Source organism: Dicentrarchus labrax, unplaced genomic scaffold (genome assembly GCF_905237075.1).
Source record: "Dicentrarchus labrax unplaced genomic scaffold, dlabrax2021, whole genome shotgun sequence".
Classification (NCBI taxonomy): domain Eukaryota; kingdom Metazoa; phylum Chordata; class Actinopteri; family Moronidae; genus Dicentrarchus; species Dicentrarchus labrax.
In genome coordinates, this window is record NW_026136703.1 from 9,741,770 (window position 1) to 9,758,751 (window position 16,982).

Sequence of the window (16,982 nt, forward strand, 5' to 3'; positions counted from 1 at the left end):
AATATTACCTTTATTGTAACTCCTTCCACCTGCGTCCTTCGTAGGACCCCAGTGCCATGCCGCGGCCCACCTCTCAGGACCTGGCTGGGTTCTGGGACCTACTGCAGCTATCTATCGACGACGTCACCGTGAAGTTTGACCAGCTGCAGCAGATCAAGAACAACAACTGGAGGACCATAGACAGCCCAGAGAAGAAGGTGAGGGATCGCCTTGGTACTAAACAAAGACATTAGACATCAGATATCACTGCTTTTTTAGATGCATGTATTTTGTATAATTACTGTGATAAAACCAAAACCAACCAGCTGATCAAACACTTCATTATTCCCTCTTCTACCTAAAGCCACCAGCTCCCGTACCAAAGAAGACAGTTCGACAGAAGAGTGTGATAACGAGGGAGAAATCCCTGGACCTCCCTGACAGACACCGGCAGGAGGCCCGTCGGCGGCTCATGGCCGCCAAGCGGGCAGCTTCCTTCCGGCAGAACTCAGCCTCGGAGCGAGCAGACAGCATTGAGATCTATATTCCTGAGGCTCAGACTAGACTTTGAGAAAATAGGGTCCGGGGCCGACACGTCTCCGTGCTCCCACATTCAAACAACTTTAAAACTAGCCTTTTTTCTAGACTGCTACTCTCTCTACTCTTCCTTTATCCATCTGTTGTCTGATCTCAATAGCCATCCTCAGTGCCCATCGCCAACACCATTGGTCTGTAGGATGTGCCAAGCCTCTTCTCCCATTGCCAGAATAAGTGTTAGCAGAAATGTATGTCTGACATGGGTCAGTTGGGTTTCTCCTTGGTTTGCTGGTGATCATGATACCCAGCCTACAAGCTCTCTCATCCAATGTCCTGGATGGGTACGTCTGTAGTTTTTCAGCATTTGCAAAGTGCCATTTAAAAAGTGCAGCTTTGAAAACCTACCAGCAACCAGGCCTCTGAGCTAAAAAGAGTAAATGAGAGAAAAATTATATTTATTTCAAGTTGTTCAAATATGGTCAAAGTTAGTAACCCTTCAGTATTTTTCAATAATTTAAGGTGACATTATGATTATGCTTTTTGTTTCTCTGGTCTTTTTTGGAGTAAATGTTAATTACAAGCTAAATATCACAAATTGTTGTAAGTTTAAAACTTTTAAAAGTGCCAATGCTTGAAATACCTCAACTATGTGCATGTGGCACTGATCACCCATTCAAGGTTATTCAGGCAGCCCTTATAAGCTCTGGACTGGTCAGTGTTGAAAAATGCAGCTTTCTACCCAATCTGGTTGTAGTCAAACATTTTTCTTGGTCTGGATTGGTGGAAGAATGACATCTGTCAGCTCATTAACATGCACATTTCAAACAACTTCCCTATATATCTCATGTTCCTGTTGCCAACTTTCAAATATTGACATTTACTTGAAGCTGAAAACATGCAAGTCTTGTGCCAACATTTTCATTATGTCAATGCAGTAGAAAAAACTTCAAGGTTTGTGTAACTCCTTAGATCAAAATGTGTAGACAAATGCACTTATGCACTTATTACAATTCTCTCTATTTCCAAGGGAAATGTACATACCCAAGTTCACAATAGTACTGTTGTATTTTTGAATTGTGAGCGGGAAGAATATTCATCGTGTATATCTTTTTTCCCTCATGTCTTGCTTGCCTGCCCTCTCTATTGCTATTGGCAAATCTAGGTTTGTTGCATCCATACAGTGGTTGATCACACATGCAAAATCACACTGCTGTGTTTTCATCTAATATACTTCTCTCAGGCCCTAGCGCCCTCAGCCACAGTTAATGAGGAGTGATAGAAAAACTGCCAAAACAAAAACAAAATATCTGCATACTAGTTTCTTTAGTCCAAGAAATAGCTTGTAATCTTCATATTTCTTGAAAAGTTATGCGTTGCTGGAAGCAGTATCATAACTACATTCACTCCCTCTAGGAAAGGCTGGGAAATAATGAAACAAAATTGGGGCATAGGCAATCCAGGGGGATGCAAGCAGCAAATCCCAAATAACTAAAACTTTCTTGCTGAAAGGAAATACATGAGGAATAGGGTATTAACTGTCTGTGGCTATGCAGACCACTTTGTGATATTTTGTCAAAATATGATGTAGTTAGCTCAATATTATCATTTGCCTTTGATTCCCATCACAGTGTTCAGATGTACCAATTGCACCAGCTCTTCGTAACTTCAAACTTAGCCTACTAATAACTAGAGATCAATAAATTAAAATTGGTTGACCACACAAACTATTTCTGTGCTGTAGTTGTTGTAAAATACGAACACACACTAACTGCCAGGTGTATCTGCAACCTAGTTAACTCAACCAACTGACACAACTAAAGTTAGCTTGCTAATTTATGACCTGTTTAGATTGAGGAGTGATAGAGTTAATATTGTATATATCACCTGACACTTGATCAAAATATCTTCTTATAGCAATGTGTATTGTACTGATTTTAAATTCCATTTCATGAACACATCTCAAATTACATAACGGTATACTAATGACACACAGGCTGAATGACTAAATGTGTAAGTAAGTTAGTTAGTTAGTTAGTTACCATTGTGAACTGCATGAATACTGCTAACTCTCACATATTTGTAATTTAAATTGCCTAATGCTTACTAGCTAAGTCATTTTTTAAAAAGTTTTTTGTGTAACCTGATTTAGTAAATATCTAGTTTAGGACTTTACATTAAAACTGGATTTACGAATAGCTGGTGCAGCCCAATCATGGTACTGAATGTTACGTGAAACTAAAAAACTTAAAGTTATGGATGCTTTGACACAAGTCTCCATTGGTCATAGAATTTACTTCCAGGTGGTTGTAATTAAATTGCTCATGAAGATAAACTCATCTTGAGCAAAAGACAAAATTCTGCTGCTCTTTGTTGTCAGACTTCAGTGCCAGTATCTTGAACATCAGTCCTCATTGTGTTGCCAATGTTATATTCAAATCACTGACCTAAAGACTGAAGTCTATTGGTAAAATCTTTGGATAATCAACCAACTAAATGGTGCTGCTTTTTATTTAACAAATACAGTACTAGACAAACAATCAATGCAACACAGTGTGCTGTCAGCTGATTGATACATCACTTAAAAATCTATTTTTATGACTTGAAATTTTTGGTTAAGTGATTGTGCCAGTGTTTGTTATGGGTAGGTCCAGGGAGATTTGTCATATAGCAGTAACAACAAAGTACATTTCTCTGGAATTGAATATTTTGTGTATGTGTGTTTTGTGTGTGCATCTTGTTTTTGTAGCACAGTGCTGACATATTCAGAAAAGAGAGGGTGAATCTGGGGTCAGTGTGACTTGATTTCCCTATTACTACCCAACTGTGGCCTGACCTGCATCTCTCTTTCACACACAGATACACACACACATGTTGTCCCTATGTCATCAGCACTTTATTGGAACATATTTTAGATATCACAGCATAGCATATAATTTGCTGTTGTATTTTTGATCAAATACAATACAAAGCAAAGAGCTTAGACATTACATTTCAGAAAGCTAAGAAGTATATTCAGTCTGACAAATAACCAAAGTCAGTTCAAACATGCAGTGCCATACTTAAATTACAGATCGGGCTTTTAATAGCCCCCAGCCAAGTGTTAGATTACACATTTCTTTAAAATCATCCATCTATAATTCTGCATTTTTTTCATTGCAGAGGCAGAGACCTTTAAGAGTATGACAGTGGGTTTCTGGAAAGCGTCTGGGCGTGTGATGCCAGGCAGTTGGCAGAGCAGAGACGTTCCCCTGCTGTTGCCACAGTGGCAGGCAGACGGGAGAGAGACAGACTCGGCCTGACATATGCTGGCTTAGAGGAGACGAGAGCTCCGCACTGAACCCCAAACTGCTGGTGTTGTATGCTGTTGTGTAGCTGGAAGGCTGTTCTGTGAGAATCGCTAGGCGCTGTGCTGGGTATTTTTTAGCCTGCCTTTGACTAAGCAAAGCAGCTTATGTAAGATTTTGGGTCCTTGGTGAGATCAAGCAAACAGCCTCCAAGGCCCTTCAAAGCTTGTGTTGATAAATGTATTGCTGAATAGTGGCCTATACTGTAGAACTTAAGCATCAGCACTACATATATTTCTATCAGTCTGTGCTGGGCTAGTTTCATTGAAACAACAGAGGAGTTTCTCCCTTATGCAAATTGATCAGGGCTGTGGAAAAAAAGTGTATCCTATATATTACCTTGGTACAGTTTTAAGACTCATCTTTTGCTTCTCCAAGAGGCATGATTTGCATAATTGCAATGAGACCGTTTTCTGAGTTAAACCATGAACGGATAATTTTAAATAGAAATATGGAATCAGTTACAGAAGTCACGTGGGAGCAGAAAATGTTGAAAAGGATTTGTGCAATAGAGACATAGACTTTAGTAAATTTATAGCTACAGTCAGAGGTAAGAAATGGGCTTCAAAGGTTGCAGAAATCATACATTTCATTTGAGAACTAGAACTGAAAAATATCTTGATTCTCCTATAAGAGTCTCTCAGAGCCATTTTCTAAACTATGAATAAAATATCTTATATATAAAAGCTGGGTCGAGTTTGTCGCCCAGTAAGAATCATTTTACGTCTATGAAAAATAGTTGGGTTTTTTTGCCTTTTCACACATTTGTTGTCCATTAAGGTTTAAACAGGCTCATAGATCAACAGCTGTGAGGGCCTCCTTACACAGTGTTCTTGTTGAAACTTATTTAAGTGAGTGTTTTATGTTGGATTGCTTTGGCTGACGTACACTTGTGTGGTGTGCATGTGCTGTGAGCATTGGAGGATTCCTCACTTGTCTGAAAGTAACTGTGGTAATTATTCAGTTTTGAAAAAAATGTGGTAATTTAACAGATAGTCACTCACCAAACCTTTGTGCAAACCCCAAGGGCAGAACATTGCACCAGTGTCACATTAAATGTCATGAGGGCAGCAATTAACTACAAGTGCCATCTTTTTGACCTGTCCAGCATACTGTAAAATCATTACTCTGCACAGCCAAATCTCCATCAACTTCACGTAAGCAAACCATTCCTGCCATCGCCTACCTTGTCTCATTTCCAGTCACATATTTCTATCACGTCAGCTCGTGTCTCGACATCTGTGGCCTCACCTCTGGTACGACTGTCTATCTGCTTTTAACTCTAGAATCCATTATGTGAAATATTTCAAGGGGACTTTTTCGTAACCATGCTGTGGAAAGAGCGTCAGCCTCACTGAGATAGACTGATACAACACTTCCTTGAACTTGGAATGTGAAACCACTCTATAATTACTAGATAAAATGAAAAAGGTAGTTGTTTAGCTAAAACTATTTTCATCTCTTGTATATCATATCTATAGTGAGGATGAATATAATGCCAAATATTCATTATTTGTAAAGAAATATATATAGATATATAAATATATAATATATGCTTCATTGAAACATAACTATTTTCTGCATTTGCTCATGTTTTGTTGTCATTTTTACTTTGTTATGGTTATTTTATAAGCTGATATGATGGCATGCGAAATACTGATTCTGAATGTAGACTTATTTATTTAATTTTTTGGTTTAAGATTTTGACACTGTCCCACTGATGTGTTATGTATTTATTTAAGTCAATCACATATGCATTTCTCAATGTGTTATTTCAGAGCAAGTTACCGTATCATTGGGTTATTTCTTTGATTATTTTAGTCATTTGCAACAACATATGCATTTTTGTTCATTCTTTCCTAGCTGAGCTATTGAAAGATTTTGCCTCTTTGAGTAGTTTGATCATTGCTGAGGTCATCCAGTGTAAATAGTTCTGCAATTAAATTTTTGGAGAAAAAGTTTGGAAGAGTTTGTCTGTGTGGCTCCTTTTTTTTGAAAAATCAAACTGCAGACTTAGTAATACTCTCTAAACAAATTTCCCCCCGGGGATCAAGAAAGTATTTCTGATTCGGATTCTGATTGCTACTGTGCCAATTATTGATGCCAAATATTCATATTAGCAGACTATTATGAATTGATATTTAAAAGAGATTTTATTTCATATTGTCAGGTACCAAACTAGATTATACAGTCATTCAATGCTGTCCTAATAACAACGGTATTCCCAGTGGGAGTATTTTAGCTCACAGGTGGAATTTACTAAACTGTTCTTGCTATTTCATGCATTTTATGTCTGTATGCAGGCTGCTAACCAAAATAGCAATGAGATAAAGTTGAAGGCGTAGCTCTGAATCATCTGTCAAAGAAATGGTGCATTTAACTTTTACTGTTCTTGTGAGTCAGGACACTCACCAGCGATCTGGCATTTTATCATTGGTAGACTATAGTAACACTTAATAAGGAATGTAAAGAATATATATCACTTAATGTTTCATAGAGTCACCAAAACTGAGTAAGTTCACTTTGACTGTGATCCCTTAAAACAGATCCAAATTTTGAATTCACATAACAGTTATCGTTGTAAGTATTCATATCCGATCCTTCAAATCAAAAACAATACTTTTCAAAGACATTTTATTAGGATGAAGACACACTACAGAGATTAAAATCTGACATGATGTTTGTCCAAGAGGAATTCTCAGAGAAGATGCATGTAAAAAATATGGTAAATGGTTGTAGATCAAGACATGTTGACATGACAATTGTTTGTTTTTGATAATAGAATATGTTTAATGATGATAACAGACAGGTTAAGCATACATGCTACTGTAATGTTATTCTCCATTATTCTCCAGGTCCAAAACAAAACAACAGCACATTTCATGCACTGTTGCCATGCTGATTTTACTGGCAGCATTGCCCTATTTGGTGTAACAGACAAATGTCAAACATTGATTTCAATGCAGATTTTATTTCACTGCATCTCTTTCTGTGTCCTAAATACCTATTTTAAGAATGATATCCATTAACCATAACCCCCTTAATGTAAGAATGTGATGGTTGCTACAATGCATGAGGACAGTACACTCAAACTTCAAACCATCAAAACTTCCAATTCATTAGTATTAAAGGCCATGCACGCTGGTGTTTTCAATTACTCTGACTGATTAGACCTCTTCTCAGGTTTAAGATAGGAAGAGCTTTGCTGGCAATTGCATGAGGTCATCAAACACCTTGTACTAATAAGAGTGATGAAGGTGCAATTTGTAGGAAGATGAGAGGTTGTCTGCACATTTGCAAGGTCCCAAAAAATTCTATTAATATAACCTACAAGGTCTTTGTCAGGGAAATAGAAAGGTGTAATTTCTCACATCCTACAATGTGAACATACTGTTTAATCCTTTAAAAAAGGGTTTAAAATATTACAACTTAATGCTTTTTCTTCCACCTAAACCCCTGTTTGGGTTTATGTGAATTTTTTTGGAGATATCATAAAAAACTTAACTTAAACTTAAACTATAAGCCATTCATTAACTAGGGTTAGGGGTTATACCGAAAGATTTATAGAACTCAACCCTATACATATTGTCAATGAACTCAACTTAAACCTCTTGCCCTCTCTTATACAATCACATATACAAGGCAAGATCACCCCCTGTTGGACAAAGAAAGAAATTCATGACTTGTTAAATTAACAGATATTACAGATTCCTCAGTACACCTTTCTTCCTTTATTAACAAAAACGACTAAAATGTATTTAAAATTATGTAATTTATCCAAAATGATACATAAAACACAACAGCTGACTCTCTTGAAGACTTTTTATTATTCATCCAAGAGGTTTCATCAGTTCTGGCTACCACCAGTGAGCGATATCTTCTAAGACTTATAGATAGATATAGATAGATATTCAGTGGCTTGAAAGACTGTGAAACCTTATGAACATATAACCCTGATTATTGCTGTTGTGGGAGGTGAAATGCTATAACTGACTAGCATACCTGAGTAGTACCTCAGTATCCTAGTCTCACTGTTGTAGCAGCTCCTGCAGTCCAGATGCTGCATGGTGTGTGAAGAGGTTGTGCAGCTAAGATGGTGAATCAATCAAACCCCAAGCCCTCTCACATCACAGCAGGAAGGACCTGGGTTGTGTGTGGAGTCTGCATGTTGTTCTCGTGTCTCTGTGGATTTCCTCCAACAGTTCTGTTATTATCTGTCTGTGTGAATGTGTGTTATCACTATGGCGACCTGCCCAGGGTGCACCTTGCTTATCACCCTTCTTCCCAGTGCATGTAGGGGTAAGCTGTAGCCTACCATGTAATCACATATACTATAACAATCAAATTAAATGATACATTAGTATCCCTTCCATATCTATTAAAACATGTATATTTACATTGTATTAAAACAGCTCTTTATAATCATATTTGTGCAATATGTTGATGAATACAACATTATAATATGTAACACATATAATAGTATATTTCCCTCATACCATACACATTTCCCTTCAAGGCAAAACAACTACATTAACTGTGAGGTTGGTTTACTAACCAAGCTACACTATCTGGGAAATAACCAATAGGATGGGCTGCTGCCACAGCGCAGAGCGGCGTTGACCAATGGGATGTCCGGAGGTTTAAAGTGGGCGTCACTTCCGGTTTGCAGGTCATATGACCAAATTGAAGTCGTATGATGTGAATTTTTCCTGTTGTAGCCTTCACTATTGGCACCGGGACACCGTGTTCAGTGGAGACACTTCACTACGGTATGTGTGACGAGGATGTTAACTAGTTTATGAGTTATAATAGCCGCTGCTTTACACTCTCAGTGTTTGTCTGCTTTGTTTGTCGGCTCCACATTTCGTCGTCGTTGTTGTTTTGGTGCTAACTTTACAACACACTGAGGTTGCCTTTGACTCATCGTGTTTTTTTTAAGAACTAGACTGTGAAAGCTTAAATGGATAAAACGAAACTTATTATTTACTATCGAACTGGCTATCTTGTTTTTAAACCGAGTTACAACAGGAGAAGTGTTTGAGGTCCAGGCTAAAAGTCCTACAAAAGTTGGAAAAAGTCGTATACAGAATTGAACGGGTGACTAATGGCGATAGTCATGTGTGTAATTAGTGTTTAGTGAGTGATGTGCTGTCTGTCTTTTCCTCTGCAGCTTTTGTAGGTGACCCACACACCATGCATCTACCAGCCCCTGCTTACAGCCCCACCTGCAGCTGAGCCTCCCTTCACCTTGAGCTCCAGTATCCTCCCTGAGACACCATGGATCCGGTGCAGCATACCAGCCCTCCACCCCAGCCCAGGGCAGAATATTTTTCCTGGGACTACCGCCTCCAGCTTATTGGCTTGGGCTTTGGATTTTATGCAGCAGTATTCCTCATCTCCCACCTCCTGTCTGTGACTGTGTCCCGCACCTACAATTCCCTGCTAGCTAAGGAGAAGGTTTTCTGGAACCTTGCAGCAACTCGGGCAGTATTTGGCATCCAGAGCTCCGTAGCCGGTCTCCGGGCCCTGACTGAGGAGTCTGAGTTAAGCAGAGACAGAGTGCAGGGACAGGAAGACTGGTCATGGTTCACTGTCCTCACAGCTACAGGTTTCTTTGTGTTTGAGAATGTAGCACTTCACTCCTCCAGTGTGGTATTTCGGTCGTTTGACCTCCCGCTGGCAACGCACCATTTCTTCGCTCTGTCGGGATATGCAGGGGCGGTGGTGTGGGATTCCCTGGGCCACTTCCTGCCGATGGTCACGCTGCTATTGGAGATGAGCACACCATTCACCTGTATATCCTGGATCTTACTGAAGGTAGGGGTCCTAAAATGTCCTTGTGATCACTTTGCTCTATACACATCTTACTCATGGTTTCCTTCCTTCATCACATTCGAGCAGCACTTGCAGTTAGATTTTTGTCAGCTATCATAGACATTTCTGAAAGTGCAACCAGGTTTCAGTTCCTCTTTGGTCTTGTGCACCTTTATTATTCAACAGATAAAGTTTGCATTCTTAGAAAGAGGAAGTTCTATAAATGCAACATTGAGTCACGATCTGAACTTTCCTTCTACTCGCAGATTTGACTCGAGGACACACAAAGTTACATATATGTTTATTGTGATATTATTGTAAAATGGTAATAAGCAGGACATTTGTGTCAAATTTCTTTGCTACATCTTCCTCTTCCTCCCTGACAGGCTGGCTGGTCACGCACCCTGTTTTGGAGAGCCAACCAGTGGGTGATGATCCACACGTTCCACTGTCGCATGGTGCTCACCTACTACATGTGGTGGGTAACCTTGACCAACTGGAGAGAGCTTACCACCCACGTGGCCCTGCCCCAGCTTCTGCTTTTCTTCACTGGCCTCGCTCTGCTCACGTTCATCATCAACCCCATCTGGACGCACAAGAAGACCATGCAGCTGCTTAACCCCGTGGACTGGAACTTTGGTAACAAGCCGGCACCCCTAAATGGCGCTATGCAGCCTCAGTCAGAGGTTTCTGTCAAACCCCACGCCAGCTGAGGTCATTTCCTGTCTGAATGGTGCCATATTTTCTTCTATTTTAATGGATGAGTGGAGTAACTATGAGAGTGATGACAGTAAGATGTGTGTTTTTAAGGTTTATTCTAAGACTTTTTTTACACTATAAGTAGACTTTGCTATTTGAAAAAGCCCTGAAAGGTTCATCATGACTATCTGGTACTTTCTTGATAAAGTTTGTTCCGGTGTTTTCCCTCAGGCTTTACTGTCAGGCAGTTTTCATTTGAATAAGAATATTAATTTTCCATCTGGTTAGCCTGGCTTCTAATATGTAGAGGCAGTGGAAAGGGGCCCTGCTTCTTTCCATCACCTTCCAGACACTGTTGTGAATTATCCACTTAACCAGTCATGTGATTGGTTATTTATTCACAATTGTGAAAATACAAGAGACAACATTAAAAGGCACAAACTTATAATTAAAATCTTGTCTATCAGAAAAATCAGCTTATAGAATTTCATTAAGTTTAAAGAAACACAACAAAATGTAAAATAATACTGTGCAGTACTTAAGATACAGTATTTAAAGATTTACATACTAAAATGATTGAGATGGTATTTTACTATATATATATATCTTTGTCTACCCACAGCTGCTTTTTGTCTGTTACTGTCATGTGCTTGGGGACGTAATATGAAGGAGACAGGATGGGTTATGCTCTTTCTCAAAACTCTTGGATATACATATCTAGTTATTCAGCACTGACTGGGTGGTGCGGACAGGAAAACTGGTTTAGTTTAAAGAATTAGGTCCCACAGGATAGCCATTGGAACTATTAGATACTAAGTGGACAATTGGATCAGTGCATTCATGAGTCACATAGGTTTGTTTGGACTGTGAATCCTCTTTCAGTAGAGTAGTGGAAATATTTACCGTGGTGAAAGAAAAGGCCTTTAACAGGATCTTCTTTGTTGGTGGACGAAAGCTCAGGACCGGTCCACCCCACAAAGGGTCTTTTGTCCAAAATGGAGATGTAATAGCAAAGCTGAAGCAGTGTTGATAAGATAATAATGAGCAGCAATTTAATCATGGGTTTTTACTGCTTTTATGACTAAAATTAAATATTTTTCACTAATGCCTCATCAAAATTTCAATAAGATTTTTGTTTTGTGTTTTTCACACAATGTCCTTATTGTACTGAAAGTATTGGCTTTGTGTGTTTGGTTTGTCCATTGTCATATATCTGGCACAAGTCTTTGTATTTTTCTCACTCTGCTACAAACTTTCAGATCCTTAATTTCTCACATTTCTCAGTGTGGAGGCAGTGACAGCATTGTTACGGTAGCTCATATGTAATTATGTTTACATGAAATTGACTCTTACCATGAGTATTAATCTTTGTTAAGATTTGACCTTGAGTTCGGCTTGAGGGCTGACTCAAAATATAAATATAAATCAGTCCATTGCAGTGGTTACTGAACAGTTGAAGACATGTGGAACAACTTTTGCTGGGCATTTTATTGCCTGGTGTTTCTCACAATAAGCCAGTTTACTCCGTTATCTGTATGGATTTGCTGAGTCAGATCCAGAGCCCCCTCAAATCTGAAACGTGGGCCGATATGAGAAGAAATGTGCTGGGTTTTACTGATCAACGTTACCCAGTTGGCTGTAGTCTTCCTCATGAAACAGGCGTCAGGATGACTGAGACGAAACTACACTGTTTTTGTGTAGATCGTACAATCTCAGTGACTGAATTGATGCAAAAAAGTTTAAAAACAAATGTATTTACGCATAACATTTGAAATTTTTTAAACAAAAAATAATTATTTCTCCTTTAACAGTATTCCTGATGTTACTTTAGCATTACAAAAAAAAGTACTAATATCAGTTGGAGTTGGATTTTCATTAAGCATTTAACATCATCGAACATTGATGATTCCCTGTAAGTTCTACGCCAGATGCCAGAATAGTCAACATCCTGTTTGTGTTGGGAAATTTGAGTTACAAAATAAAATATTTTCTCTCATGCAGTATTTTGTCTATTTGTTTTGCTCATATTTATAATGTATTAAGGCTGTGCAATATAGCATCTGCCAGTAGATGGCACAATAGGAGTAATTATCTATTCAGTACGTGTACCTAGGTTTTTTTTTTTTTGACCAGACAGCCATGAGTTTGACACGTCCGGTGCAAACTTTGCTTCCCCTTAAAAGATTAACACAGCCCTTTCAACAGGTTTATTTTAGAAGCAGACATATCTATTTCTAAATGAAGAGCTGATTTCGTTTCATATTATATGTTTAATAAAACCCGGTAATGATATCAAAACTTAACTTGTTTGATCGTTTTTTCCACAGAATAATACAATAATGGGGCGCCCAGATGCCTCACCCAGTAGAGCTGGCGCCCCATGTACCAAAGCTGAGTCCTTACTGCAGTGTCGACCGTGGGTTCGACTCCGACCTGTGGCCCTTTGCTGTGTGTCATCCTGTGTGACCCAATTCAGCTGTCTTAAAAAGGAAATAAAAGAACTAAGAAATAAAAACAATTGCAATTGGTGTGGAGAAGTTAACCTCAAACCAGTTAAAGCTTTATTTCTAACAGGACCTTATTTATATTTAATTTGTTGTGTGTAAATCCAAATTAGTTAAAATGTTATACAGCCACTTAAGGACTTCTTTTAACAACATGTCGTTTTGTTATAGTATGCCAACCTTTTTTCCAAAAACAAACCAGAATAAAAGTGAGCGTTAATGCGTGTCAATCAGATTCATTAAGTCAAGTAATTTGACTTAATTATTAAATGTACTACCAATAAGAAGACGAAACAGCCATTTTCCTGAACCAGATTAGAGTTTTATTTGTCAGTTATAAGGGGAACATTTTCGTTTATACAAAGCAAAACTTTAATCCAACATCATGTCCGGACCGGACAGCTGTTTTCGAGGGGAGCCACCAGCCACCTCACACATCACGTGGACAGATTGGAACTCCTCTGTCCGACCCGAGTCGATCCTGCCGGAGGAGATGTTGGAGGCTTGATTGACGTCCTCTACGACCAATCACAGCTTAGAAAGGTCCACTCGTCGGCCAATCACCTGCTTAGAGGAGGTAAAGGGTTTTCATGGATGGAGTCAGCTTGCATCGAAGGGAGTCAAGTTAAAAGAAGGACACTGAGCGAAAAGTGGATGTGTTTTGATGTGTTTTAAGTTGTGTAGAAGTCAGAAATGAATCACGTTTAACACTTGTACGGTGTTACTGCGAAGGGATACGTCAATTCTTCTCGGAAAGAGTCATAAAATGGTGAGCTGAGGACTTTTTTGTGTGTTTCTGACAAAGTTTTAAATATGCTTAAACATATCTGTTTTGCTAACTGTACGTTCAGGTGAGGAGTACAAGTCGTTCGGCCAAATAATTGATGAAAAGAGATACAAAGTGTGTATTTTGTGTATTATAGTGACTTCAGTTTGGTTTAGTTTTTTAAAACAATGTACTTAGAGATGGTTAAAACGTGGCGCCTCAGCTAACTTTGCCAAGTGCCAACACTGTCAACTATCTGCTATAAGACAGTCAGTCAAGTCTCTCTCCCAGAGCATTAATGTTAACTAATGTGTCCTAATCTCGAAATGAACTGTTACAAGAACTTGAAATGTCTCAGCTAAACCTTTCCCGTGATTTTGTTTTGTTGAACACATCAACTGAACAGGGTACTAACACATCTCCTCAGCCTTTTGACTCTGTCATGTAAAATGTTGATAGATGTGATCCCACCCTCATACAGTTTAGATCCCCCTGTTCCTCTTCAATGATGCAATTGCAGGTGCAAGATAGCTGTTTGTACTAAAAAACATGTCAAGTTTGCAGTCTACCTAATAACCACAACTTAAGTCATACAAAATATATACATAGAAAATATAAGAATCCATGTGGACTTAAACGCTCACCTAAAATATCAGCAAGTGTCTTCCTGAGCTGCAGTAGTAAGCCCAACTACAAATTCAAGTAGTCATGCATAGCATTCCTCAGTGAAAGCACTGCACAACTTCAGTCAACTGGAAGATCTGTCTAAACAGGTTGTAAAACCACCATTTAATTAAACTGTTTCTCTTGGTAGTTGCCTTTCTGCACAGCAAAAGACATAATGCTTTCAGCAATACATTAAGCTTAGCTAAGCCTCCGAAAAATTAAAATACCATGAGTGGCTTTAGTCTACATTTGTAATGTCTGGTGTCATGCATGCCCACATCCCTCAGTCAGTACATGGCTGAGATAGAGCACTCAGGGGGTCACACGCACATGCATGTACACAAAAATCTTTACTGGTAGGTAATTTGTTAAACAAATAACCACGTGGTCTGGCTGTAAACACAGATGCTTAATACCTCCCCCACTGTAATAACACCAAGCGAGTGCTGTCCAGGGAGGACAGATCATTTTTTCCATGCTTAAATTCACTGGAGTTTCCTAATGTAAGCACTCATGTAAGTGATGTAGACAGAATCTTTATGAATCAAACCACAGCTGATTTCACAGTGCATGTTTTCAGACACGATTGGGCCAAAACTATTTGTGTTTTTAGGGAAGGGGTGTTAGCAATCAGCACTGATGCTGTTTGCCATGTCTGTTATGTAGCTGCTTAGGGAGAAAGTGTTTTTTTTAAAAACCCTTTTGTCTTCAGTATAAAAACATGGAGCGTAGCCAACTGCAATATGTTCTCCAGTCATTGTTATAGTCTGTGAACACAGATGTAGCTCAGTGGAGAAATGCCAGGAATTGCTAATTGCTAAAGTAATTGTGACGAGGCAGTAACTCCGCTTTGCCATTAGAGGCTCATAGAAATGCCTTCTGTTTACCGTGACTAAGCCTGGGGTGTCAGAGTACACAGTGGTTGAGCAGAGGAGCATACCATTCATTTTTAGAAAGGCAGTTATGGATTCACTGTCCACCCACCACCCCACCAAGGATCCAGATAAGACATGGATTAGCAACATAGTTCAACAACAGCTGGGAAAAAAGGCCACTGCTCTTCTGCAGGTGGATGGGTGAAATTGCTCACATACCACACACTTGTTAAGCAGTTGATAACGTGCCAGATAGATTTAGTGCATAGTGAATATTGATGGCTGTTATATGCACCTTGTCATTCATTGTATGCTGTGATTTTTTTTTTTTTTTTAGCATTTTAGCCTTTATTTGACAGTAGACAGTATATAGAGGAAGGAAATGAGGGGGGATGGCCAAAGAAGGTTTTGACATATCACCAAAGACCCCAGCAAGAAAGGACCCATATATATTGCAGGTATGGTACATGGCAGGCATCATATACCACCCAAGGTGCCAAGATTCCCCTGATTTAAACGCCTGTGTTTGTACCATCTATGAATCAAGCTACACATAACTACTGCATAGCGATTCCTAATAAGGATGAGTTAAGTCAGGGGTCAGTGGCAATCTTGGCGGTCTCCACCTTTGGAAGTCACTGTACAACGACTGGTACTCTGATGATCAAGAGTACTGTGGTTTTCATGTGGTCATTTATTGTCCGAGTGAGTAGCTCTATTCATAAAATGCATTCAGAGCTTAAATCCAGCCAGTCAACAAAAGGTCTTTGAAGCAGCTGCTTGTCCACTGCTCACCACACACTAGATAGTGTTCTTCTAGTGACATGTTGGGCTCTAAAGGCTTTGGTGTGGCTCGCTGGGAGGGTGGAGACCAGTTAGGAGTGACAGCCAAGACTGCGGTTGTCTTTCTTTTCAAATGGACACCATGTTTCAAATATTTTACAGCCCCAGGCTTTGGCTTTGTCCAGTGCCGGCAGGGCCTTGTCAGTATTTTGTCTCTTTTACTGAAAAAAGAGGTTAAAAAGTTTTTGTTTGTTTTTTAAAGTAAAAAAAAAAACATATTATGGTTGTAAGGTGAAAATGTCTCTAATGGAGTATTGTAATGTTTTCTGATGCATGATAATGTTTATACTATATGCTGTAATGTGATGGATGGATGGACGCATGCAATAATAAGTCACTGTGGTAGCTTAGCATTGGCCACATTCTGTTTAGGAACACGGCCTCAGAGCTTGTTGCCCCTCATATGTCCAATAGATCAGGCCTGATTAATGGAATATGTTGCCTATAATCCACATGCAGTAGGCCTATTATTATAACTGGTAGCTAATGGGGAATACCAGACTCATCTTCTGGCTGCGATGATTGTTCAGTGTAGGTTGTGTTACACAGAGTGGGGGATTGGGTGGCGGCGTAAATGCTCTCCCGTACATGAGTAGACTACTACAGAAACAAAAGGAGATGTAATTATAAGGAAGACTCCTTACTTAGCTGTGATTTATTTTGATATTTGTGTGCATGCATATGCTTCCAATTTGGCATTTTGCTGATCTAATCAACGGTTTCAACTTGCCAAGAATCAGGATTTCTCACTTTCGAAAGTCAGCTATTTTGTGCCTGTTTGAAAGCATCCCCACCCTTTTTGAGGTCAGGTTGGGTGGTGAAGTATGGTGTGTTGTCAAGGCTGGTTGTCCCAGATACTGTGATACTGTAAGGTTGATCTTGAATTAGCTAAAAAGCATTTGATTTGAGACTTATGGAACAGGCTGTACTAGATGATAAAGTAGACAACTAATGG

General features: G+C 39.1%; 3 protein-coding genes across 4 annotated transcripts in view; all 3 read left to right on the plus strand.

Moving 5' to 3' along the window:
• Positions 1–5,826, plus strand: part of dlgap2a (discs, large (Drosophila) homolog-associated protein 2a) — a 153,062-nt gene extending 147,236 nt beyond the window's left edge. Inside the window, exons 16-17 of the mRNA XM_051391711.1 lie at positions 45–197; positions 344–5,826. Coding sequence (XP_051247671.1) covers positions 45–197; positions 344–550 — 360 coding nt within the window. The 3' untranslated portion in view covers positions 551–5,826. The remainder of the gene's footprint in view (positions 1–44; positions 198–343) is intronic.
• A 2,682-nt stretch (positions 5,827–8,508) lies between these two features.
• cln8 (CLN8 transmembrane ER and ERGIC protein) lies at positions 8,509–12,373 on the plus strand. The gene is made up of 3 exons (XM_051391867.1): positions 8,509–8,629; positions 9,031–9,677; positions 10,061–12,373. The coding sequence occupies exons 2-3, from the start codon at positions 9,138–9,140 to the stop codon at positions 10,385–10,387; spliced, it is 867 nt and encodes a 288-aa protein (XP_051247827.1). The 5' UTR covers positions 8,509–8,629; positions 9,031–9,137; the 3' UTR covers positions 10,388–12,373.
• Positions 12,374–13,468: 1,095 nt separating this feature from the next.
• Positions 13,469–16,982, plus strand: part of arhgef10 (Rho guanine nucleotide exchange factor (GEF) 10) — a 50,073-nt gene continuing 46,559 nt past the window's right edge. For both annotated transcript variants that reach the window (XM_051391721.1, XM_051391724.1), the window contains exon 1: positions 13,469–13,646. The gene's annotated coding sequence lies outside the window, so the exon portion shown is untranslated. The remainder of the gene's footprint in view (positions 13,647–16,982) is intronic.

Excerpts from the sequence above, each read along its gene's own strand:
- cln8 (XM_051391867.1), top strand. The coding sequence starts at position 9,138 with ATGGATCCGGTGCAGCATACCAGCCCTCCACCCCAGCCCAGGGCAGAA. Across the intron at positions 9,678-10,060 it reads TATCCTGGATCTTACTGAAG|GCTGGCTGGTCACGCACCCT; the intron begins GTAGGGGTCCTA and ends CCTCCCTGACAG.